Source organism: Engystomops pustulosus, chromosome 4, assembly GCF_040894005.1.
Source record: "Engystomops pustulosus chromosome 4, aEngPut4.maternal, whole genome shotgun sequence".
Classification (NCBI taxonomy): Eukaryota; Metazoa; Chordata; class Amphibia; order Anura; family Leptodactylidae; genus Engystomops; species Engystomops pustulosus.
In genome coordinates, this window is record NC_092414.1 from 224,172,864 (window position 1) to 224,183,194 (window position 10,331).

General features: G+C 45.4%; 1 protein-coding gene across 1 annotated transcript; it reads right to left on the reverse strand.

Annotated features, from left to right (window-relative positions):
• Positions 1-678: 678 nt before the first annotated feature.
• Positions 679-10,050, reverse strand: LOC140128814 (olfactory receptor 5AR1-like). Its single transcript, XM_072150515.1, has 4 exons — positions 9,047-10,050; positions 8,195-8,315; positions 1,908-1,954; positions 679-805 (listed from the first exon to the last, which is right to left on the reverse strand). The coding sequence occupies exons 1-4, from the start codon at positions 10,048-10,050 to the stop codon at positions 679-681; spliced, it is 1,299 nt and encodes a 432-aa protein (XP_072006616.1).
• Positions 10,051-10,331: the final 281 nt, after the last annotated feature.

Here is a 10,331-nt window from a genome sequence, read left to right on the forward strand (position 1 = left end):
GGAGTAACTGGTATATTGGTGGTGTTCATAATCCTGGCTCTGACCATAGACATAATAATAATGGTGATGACAGTGGAGATAGTGACGATGGGGTCATGGGGACAACGCTGGAGTCATCAGTGAACTTGGAGATAATGGTCATGATGTGACAATGATGTTAGTAATAGATGGAGATCCTGGTGATAGTCCTGATCACAGTGATGTGGGTGAGATGTCTCCTCACCTGCCTGACAGTAGATCTGGCCCCACAGCAGCAATGATCCCTACGCCGGTGCCTCTGTGTCATTATATATCCCACCTCATCATCTGTGCTGGTAATCGTGCCGGTCCCTGGGGCCCTTGTGAGGCAGACGGAGGGGACTTGTCTCTAGTGAATACATTCTATTCTCCAATTATCAGCTGTTATTTAGATCTTATTTTCTGCTTATTGTCAGTGGAATATTATTATTATATTTTGTTACTTTGTGTTTTATCTGCTGAGATACTCTGCGGCCCTGTACATACTCATGTGGTCAGGGATTGCTCTGGTCTCTTATTTCACGGGAAGCCCCTAAAGATGTGACCATCAGGATAAGAGAGAAACCTCAAAGCATCTACAGTCCGGGGCACCAGTAACACCCCCTCTGTAATATTTTTACCTCTGTCCTTGTTATGGGGACCCTGTGAATTTTATGCTTCCTAGCCCTTGACTCCGACTCTTTTAGTCATGTTGACCGGTGAGAAGACCATTGCCAAGACCTTGTCTATGACTTCTTCTGTTATGGAGGTCCAATCATAATCCTGATGCTTGCCCTTGTCTAAGACCCTTATAACAAATCAACAGCAAAGCATTGATAGATGAGGGTAACAAATGTATGAGAGAGTGACCTGGGCAACTATTGGAGACAGAGATGGACAACCAACAGCCAACAACCTCCTTCATATCACATTGATTTAACATCTAGGAGGCCCACAGGCAATTTATAAAAATCAGCCCAACCCTTGGTGAACCTTCCCGAAATATTACTGGAGCTCGATAGCTCTCTGTATCGTGGGGCAAGAGATGGAAGCTTTGCAGAAGAAGGTAATGTGGCCAGTGGAGCTACTGAAGATGTTGAGGACACCGTGATGATCCCAGCTGCCAGGACCAGTAGGTGTTAGGTGGATTATTGAGTCCATTGGTGCTGGTCATATGTTGTTGTGATCTAGATGTTGTTGTCAACCTGGGCTGGTAGAAACCCTTCCTATTGGCTAAATTATAGAACATTCTAGGGAAGGGTAAAGCTTTAGTTATGTTACTTCTGGATCTAGTCAATGATTCTTGGTGATTGCAGTAGTTGTGTGAAGCCAGACACTGAGACAAGGGACACTAACTTTAGGGTCCGTGACATCAGGAAGGGACAATAATTTTGCGAAACCCTTGTCTACCTCAGCTTTGTGGACTTCCAGTTGGCCTTTGCGGCCGTTCCCTGATGAGGCTTGAAGATGAAGAAAGATCCTGCTCAAAAGTCCCGTGTGTCCCCTCTACAGTCTGACCATCCATGAGACGCAGTCCAGGGACTACTCTCAATGAGGAAGCCCCAATGGAAATAAGCTAAGACCAGTTACAGCTGTGAGGTCCCTCATTTACCATCCTGCTGGGCTTGGGAGAAGACTACCTGAGACTCAGGCCACCATGTACAATTTTCAGGCACGGGATGTACTATTCCTGGGTACAGCTACACCCATCCTCCTGCCTTGAACCACTGATCTGCCATTTACTACAAAAACCTAAGGGGAACTGTGGCAGGTCTTATCCATTGGACCTCTCCAACTTGGGCCAAGCCAGCAGCTTCTGTATGAAGACACCACCAAAATGTGGAGCCTTAAAGTAGAGATAGATGTTTCTTCTTATTCTATAGACTGGTCCATGGTGCAGGCAGAGTCACCTGCGGAGTAACAAGGAGATGGGAATTATTAGAAAAACTTGTAAAACCTAAAAGATGACAATTTAATAATTTAGTCAAATGCTAAGGGCAAACGCTAGGGATGAGCGACTCAACAAATGATGTCATGGTAGTGGGAAGATTAAGGTCATGAAGGAAAGGAGGCTCCAGACAATGAGACGAGGGAGTGAGGGTTACAAAGCAGTGTCCAAGAGGCAATAACACCACCTAAATGTTTTCATAAAAATGCTTTAGGGACCTAAATGTATGCTGAGGGTCTCTGTAACAATGTGGCACTAGAACCTTGATATCACAGGACCACCCATGATGCTGCACTTGTATCACAGATGCTGTCTGCACTGCAGAATTTGGGCCAAGGTGTGTTTGCATCTCATCAGCTCTTTTATCACATTTCCACACTGCGCCCCTAAAGATATCAGGGTCACTTACAGTCAAATATACCTGGATATATACTTTATGCGCATAGAAATTTTACCAAATTTAATTAAGTTTATAAAGTGTCCCCAAATGTCAAGAGTCCTATAATATATGGTACCCACAGATTCTCAGCTCTCAATGGAGAGGGGAGGGGTGAGCAGAGCTCCTGGCTGTACGTCCGTGTCCATGAGGTCTCAGATCAAAACGTCGCAGATTGCCACTAATTGTAAACAGTAGATCACCAATAATCGCGAGGACTTCAGAGTGACAAGTTATTTTCTGTACTTTGAAAGTGAGCGGAATCCTACTCAGTCACCATCAGATCAGATTTGAGTGTATCACAACCTGTCCAGCACAAACAAGGCTTGACACAAGCTGTCAGACTGGGTAAGTGATGGCAAACTGATCCTGCAATGTCCCTGCGGGCTATGGTCCTGCCTACAGCAGATAAGAGCGCCCTGACAAGGTAAAACCTGCTATTAGGAACCTAACAGAGACCCTAAAGGGTGAGAGGGGGACTGATTTTGCCTGGCAGCTTCTGGATGGTGGAGCGCACAGGTAACAGGAAATCACAGACAAACCAGTACACAGAAAAACATCAAGAAAAAAACAAACACAATTCAGAGACATGAAAAAAGGGGTCAAATTGGAAGCAACAAGACACAGAAGGACAAACAACAGATAAGCCGCATCAGACAGAACTGGGTCAAATCCAAGATGGCGGCATGGCACAGAATCATATAGTGAGGGTGGTTGAATAAACATAGCTGAGGTCGGATACATAGAATAGCAAAGACATAACAATAACTCAAGCAACACAAAGAGCAGGACTGCAATAATCTGCAACCTCTGGGTGAACTGGTCAGAATACGAAGGGAGTAATGGACACTACCCCCAGCACTGACTGGTTCAGTCGTCCATCACTCAAGCCAGAGCTGCACACAAGCTATAACTCACACCCAGCTTTCCCCAAGGAAAAGATCCTGAAATGGAAGCCCTGGGTTTGGTTTTCAAGCAAAAGCTTGAAACCTGATCCTATTCAGAGCAATTCAAGCAAGTTCTGAGGCTGCATTCACTCCTGACGTTTACATTGCAGTTTGAAACACATTACAAGAGCTGAAAAAAGGAGATTTGACTAATGACATTACTGTTAACATTTGCATTTTCAAAATGTATGTGCTAACACACTGATGCCGCGTGTGTAAACATCATGTAAACACAAATGTTAACAGCAATGTTATGAGTCAAATCTCCTCTTCTCAGCTCTTGTATTGTGTGACTGCAGTCAGGAGGAGGCATCGGATAGAGAACACGGGGCTCCTGGAGGTGAAGCCTTCTACTCAGTAGGGAGCCGGGGAGAAGAGCACAGGGTCAGCTCCATAGATGTACAATGGCAAATGTAAGTATTTTCCTTACCCACATTGTGATCTCATGTTGCCCCCAGGTCTGTATGTGCCTATTATACCCCACTAGGGGCAGGCTGTCCATATGGTGTATTATACACGCTATTACTACAACTCTCAGAAATACAGAAAATCTTCCATGGAGTCTCATCAGAAATCTCCACCCTCCTCTAAGGACACAGCAAATATATGGGATTCCCCAAATCTTCCTATTTTACAATCTCTCCTGGAGGTACAGAATATCAATCATTTCTTCTGCCCATCACATCAGAAATGGAACCTAAGATACAGGTGACGGTGGAAGCCGAGAATCCATAGACGTAACCGGAGAGGAAGTATCTCAGGAAGGAGCCAAGACGAATAATACCATCGTAACACCCATAGAACCATCACAAGTAGGAGACGTGGTGGACACCGGAGCTCTGACCCACCGGTGGTCACATCCCTACTGGTCCCCAAGGCTCAAAACAAAGGGGCTCATTCACTAAGGGCTCCGCGGCCGCACTTTCGTCGGGTTTCCCGAATTATTCCGTTTTGCGCGAATTCCGCTGGGTTTTGGGGCACACGATCGGATTTTGGCGCCGGCTTTCACACGACAGAAATCGGGGGGCGTGGCCGTCGGACAACCCAACGGATTTGGAAAAACCGTGGAATTTAAAAAACGAAATGTGTCGCAAGATCAAGCACTCACATGCACCGAGAAAAAGCAGGTGAACTCCGGCGGACCTCGGCGCAGAAGCGATATCGGGCGCACGACCTTAGTGAATCCCGGCAGAACCCGAATCCACGTGTGTCAGGACCGGGTAAGTAAAAGTGTTACATCCGGAATCACCCCAGATCCAGACTTACCTCCATCTACCTACAGGCACCAGAACAATCCATCTCCAGATTGTGTGGGACGCGATGAGGGCGATCCATTCAGTTTCTTGTCTAATTGTAAGTCAGAAAAACTTTCTTACATCTTTTCCTACAGATTTATACAGAAAATAGTTGTGCGTCCGACTTCATTAACACTTTGGAAATGTATTCAGTAAGGTGGGCGTGGTTTAGGTTTTCTCGAGCCCCACAACATATTGGGGCTCATTTACTTACTCCCTTGCACAATCCCTGATCCGGAATGTCTGACGATTATGGACTCTGCCGTGATTCACTTCGATCGTGCGCCCGATTTCCTGAATGTGTTACTTTCCTGATCAGTTTCACCGGAGTTTATCATCTTCCTCCCGACACAATTGCGACACAATTCTTAAGTTAAATACCGCGGTTTGTCCGAATCCGTCGGATCGTCCGACGGCCGCCCTCCGATTTGTGTTGCGTGAAAGCCGGCGCCATTGCACCAAAATCCGATCGTGTGCGACACAATTCCCTTTTAAATGTGGCGCAAATTGGAAAACATCAGAATATCCAACATTTGTGCGGTTCGCGGACCCTTAGTAAATGAGCCCCACTGACTGAAGAAGGAATCACATTTGTGTTTGACAAAAAAGTGTTGGACAAAAGAACAAGTAAAAAATTGTTCAAAATCATTTCCGACCAGCCAAAAGCTCGAAAACTGCTGATTGTGCAAGAAAATGCCGGGAAAAAGTCTTCACGGACATAAACAAAAGCAGCAAAATATCAGATTCATCCAGCGCCAATTATTTCAAAACTGAGAAATTCCAATAAGCTGTGAATAAGAGCTCGGATGCAACACGCGGGAGATAAGATGTTACCCGTATCTGTACTGGATCGTTTTATGGAACTATTGGAATTTCTCAGATTAAGTCTGAAGACAAAACTTTTTGTCTGGAGCGATTGGCTGATATAAACATGGGGGTCATTTACTAAGGGCCCGATTCGCGTTTCCCAACGTGTTACCTGAATATTTCCAATTTGCGCCGATTTTCCCTGTATTGCCCCGGGTTTTTGGCGCACGCGATCGGATTGTGGTGCATCGGCGCTGGCATGCACGCAACGGAAATCGGGGGGCGTGGCCGAACGAAAACCCGACGAATTCGGAAAAACCGACGCATTTAAAAAAAAAAAAAAAGAGTCGCGGGACTCGCGCTTACCTGCACCAGGTATAGGCTTGTGCATTCCGGCAGAAGCGACATCTGGTGGACATCAGAGGAACTGCCTTAGTGAATCGTCAGAAGACCCGAATCCACCGCAGAGAACGCGCCGCTGGATCGCGAAAGGGCCGGGTATTTGGGGAATTGCTCTGGTGGATGCCTTGTAGCAGTGCAGGAAGCAGGGACACGCAGGGGCACATTTACTTACCCAGTCCAGTCGCGATCCAGTTCACCTGCTTCTTCCTGGTGCATGTGAGTGCTGATCTTGCGATACAAATCCTTTTTTAAATTCCGCAGTTTTTCCAAATCCGACGGGTTGTCTGACGGCCACGCCCCCCGAATTTCTGTCGCGTGAAAGCCACCGGCGATGTACCAAAACCCGTTTGCGTGCGCCAAAATCCCAGGGCAATTCGGCGCAAATCAGAAACTGTCGGGAAACCCGACGAAAGTGCGCGATTCGGACCCTTAGTAAATGTAAATCACAGCAGCCTGCATGGACTTCATGCTTCTGCTGTGATTTCATGTGATTTATGCTTGGTGTACATTTTGCTAATGTTAACAGGCTAAAGGACCTGCGATGATGTCACCCTGGTCATAAGACATTACTGCTGCATGCAGAAAAAGCATGGGGGAGGAGCTGCTGGATTCTGCCTGAGGAGGCCACTCCCACCTTGACTCACTATAGATATCCCTGAATACCAGGTAAAATTAAAAAGTTGACTATATGGAAATCTGAGGGGGAACAATTTTTAGCTAAAATAAGCATGTAGCGCGGCACGGTGGCTAAGTGGTTAGCACTACAGCCTTGCAGCGCTGGGGTCCTGGGTTCAAATCCTACCCAGGTCAACATCTGCAAAGAGTTTGTATGTTCTCTCCATGTTTGCGTGGGTTTCCTCCGGTTTCCTCCCACACTCCATACATACTGGTTGGTGGGTTACAGGAATGATGTGACATGCTTTGTGCAGCGCTGTGGAATCTGTGTGCGCTATATACATAAAGGAATTATTATTATTGTGTAAGTTAGTTACTGGGGCTCCAGGGGAACCTGTCACTAGTTGTAGTAGTGACTAATAAGGTGACAGGTTCCCTTTATAGACTGTCGCGTTGGACAATGGACAAATTACAACAATATTAATAAAAATTTGATACAATGTAACAGGAAGCTGCAATAAAAAAAATTCCAAACTGTAAAAATTGGGGCAGATACAGGAGCAGGGGAGATAGTGTACCCTCCATCTAACCCGAACCCTCTAAGTGACGGAGAAGGGAGACCAGACCACTGATATACTGACCATGATGTGCCCTGTATAATGCCCCCCTGGTGTCACACTACTCGTGGTGCATGGGGTAGGTTCTCCCTGGTGGAGGCTGAGCACAAATAACACCTAACGTTTTGTATCCTTTGTGTAATGATCCCCATAATACCCATTGGGGGGGAATCTATTAAGACTTTTTTAATATTTTACTCCCCCCGCCAGACCGGTTCTGGTCTCTTAGTTGATCGGATCACAAACTCAGACAGGTCCTGAGTGTGTAGACCAAGTTTTACATGACGGAAATTTCATCCATAGGCTCCGCCTGTTTTCTGGCAGAGATTTTAGTAAATATGGTGGCCAGGACATTCAGGTCCCTGCCCCATTCTCCATTGTCACCCCAAAATGTAAGTGCCAGAAATTGAAAACTAGATGGAGAGAGATGGAGCTTTTTACATGGCTTCTGGTGGAGAGCGCATAATAGATCTGCCCCAATGTCCTTACTGGGAACCCCCTTCCCCCTACTAGAGGACCCCCTTCCCCCTTACTAGAGGACCCCCTTCCCCACACTCATATATCACCCCAAAGATTGCAACTCAAGAGAGTTTATTATCAACAAGAAGAGAGATTTATCTTCAACTCTGCCGCTACTTACTTAGTGACCTCCGGCACCACCCCAACCCGAGCCCCCATGACATATAGCACGTCAGCGATGCCACATTGTGTGGTAGGTGCCACATGGACCATACCATAATATTACAGCCTCATCATGACAGTCATAGAATAGTACATGACATATTTTAGTATCGCAGTGTTTTTCCCTTTGAACCAGTAGGTAGCACCCTTGATTTGTCCCAGTGACCTCCATGTTTATCCAGTTCCGGTCATGTCCAATATTTTAGGGATCGGTATGATTTCAGGCATCGGTTCTCTGAGGTTCTGTAGTGGTGTGTGAGGGTAAAGATGCTAAAAAGGGAAATGAAGGAATCAAAAACTCCTCAACAAGCAGTAGGTCGAGGGAGTCTGTCCATAACCGTATGGTTGGGAGATTGTGGTGGGGTCCATAAAGGCATAATTGAGGGCAGTCTGCTGTGGAAGTACCTGACCGGCTGAGAAGGTTCTGACCTCATCTTTACTCATCGCACCCTTTTTAGATGAACTAGAATCAGGTACCCTCCACAAACATGTCCGATCTTACACATGCTCTTATAGATGAATGGTAACAAATTCCTAAAGTCCACCTCCAAAATCTGGTAGAAGTCCTTCCTAAATGAGTAGATAAGTAGAAAAAAGAAAATTTTGGCAAAAAGTGTGGCGCTAATAGCCAGGAATATTGACCAGCTTTCCAAAATAATGGTAGACCCAAAGTATAATGAATTAGGTTTATTTGTAAGTAAGAAACAAAAATTATAAAAAGTTAACTAAGTCGTTACTGACGCATTTCGGGTCTGACCCTTTTGTAAATTGCAGGACATTTCTGTCTTACTTCTGTCCTGCACTTTGAGAAGAGGTCATACCCGAAATGCGTCAGTAAGGACTTTGTTAACTTTTTTATAATTTTTGTTTTTTACTTACAAATAAACCTAATTCATTATACTTTGGGTCTATTACTACTATTATTTTGGGTAGTTGGTCAATATTCCTGGCTATAAGCGCCACAATTGCTAAATTGCTAACATTCTACTTATCTACACATTAGCCCCAAGTTCCTAATTTTTGGGACCTTTTGGGAAATCCCCATCACTTCACCAGGATCCTATGATTCCATACAGGAGGAATACCGTCCATTTCCAGAATGCCATAAGACAAGACACCGACAGGTGAGCACCCCTAATAGGGGTTGGTTACATCTCTTCTTTGTAGGAAGGTATCACCCGAGGCGCCGTCCTGTGTTTTTCTGTTTTTTTCTTCTCTTTGTACCTTTCTAGGAGGACTAGGAAGGACCTACAATAGTAGAAATACTCTTGTATGGTGACAAAATATCTCCTCCAAATTACCTAAAGATCCCTTTCCGTATCGGTACAGATGAGAGGTTGACCCTATCCCTTATGGTGGACAGGATGGACTTGACCAGTTTAGACCTGAATACTGTTTGTATGGCCCTCTTCACCTCTTGGTTCCTCAGGCTATAAACAAGTGGGTTCAACATTGGGGTAAGTACTGTGTAGAAAATGCAAGCTGCTTTGTCTTGACTATCAAAGACATTGGAAGGAGGACGTAGGTAGGTGAAGAAGACGGTGACATAAAACAAGGAGGTGCATATGAGGTGAGCGGAGCACGTGCTGAAAGCCTTCTGTTTGCCTTCAGCCGACTTCATCCGAATAATTGCAAAAGATATCAACATGTAAGAGACGAGGATGGCTGACAGGGACCCAATGGTGCAAGTCGCAACACTGTAAACAGTCACCAAATCACAGTACAAGGTATCGGAGCAGGAGAGCTTCAGCAACGGAGGAACGTCACAGTAGAAGTGGTCAATCAGGTTGGATCTGCAGAATCGGAGCCTGAATACACAATTTGTCTGTAAGGAAGACTGTAAGAAACCAATGAAGAAAGCAAGAAGAACCAGGCAGAAGCATCTACTCCTGGTCATGACCGAGACGTACAGGAGAGGGTGGCAGATGGCAATGTAGCGGTCATAGGCCATGTTTGCCAGAATAAAGATTTCAGTCCCCGCCAAACCAGCAAAGGAAAAGAACTGTATGGCACATTCATTGAAGGAGATGATCCTCCGCAGAGAGATGAGGTCGGAGAGCATTCTCGGCGTGATGATGGTGGAATAGAAGAGGTCCACCAGGGAGAGGAAGCTGAGGAAGAAGTACATGGGAGTGTTGAGCTTGGCACTTTTGTGGACAATCACTATCATTCCAGTGTTACCTATGACAGACACAATGTAAACAAGTAAGAAGACGAGGAAGAGGAACGGGATGAGTGTCACATTGTCTGTTAGGCCCGAAAACACAAACTGAGTCACTTGGGTTCTGTTTATGATATTATCCATTGGGTTATTGTTCTGTAGAGGTTAAAAAGCTTAATATGCAACGTTCATTCTTCTTCTTCAACTAGAAACGTTTTGAGGAAATGGTCCACCAAGATGTCCATGATTGTCAGAATATGAATTTCATGAAGGCCGAAACCTGTAGGTACAACAAGGGAAATCAATTTTGGTGACAATTACTTTGCCTGTCACAATTAGTCAAGGAACCAAGAAGAGGGGCACGCCTAGACTTTACCTCAGAGGGAACCTTTCCTGGTCCTTAAGAAAGCAATGGGGCAGATTTA

What these genes read in the sequence shown, in the direction of transcription:
- LOC140128814 (XM_072150515.1), bottom strand. Translation starts at nt 10,050, where the DNA reads ATGGATAATATCATAAACAGAACCCAAGTGACTCAGTTTGTGTTTTCG. An exon ending in ATACGGAAAGGGATCTTTAG is followed by an intron (nt 8,316 to 9,046) that starts GTAATTTGGAGG and finishes CTACTCATTTAG; the next exon opens with GAAGGACTTCTACCAGATTT. An exon ending in TTCTAGTTCATCTAAAAAGG is followed by an intron (nt 1,955 to 8,194) that starts GTGCGATGAGTA and finishes GTCATCTTTTAG; the next exon opens with GTTTTACAAGTTTTTCTAAT.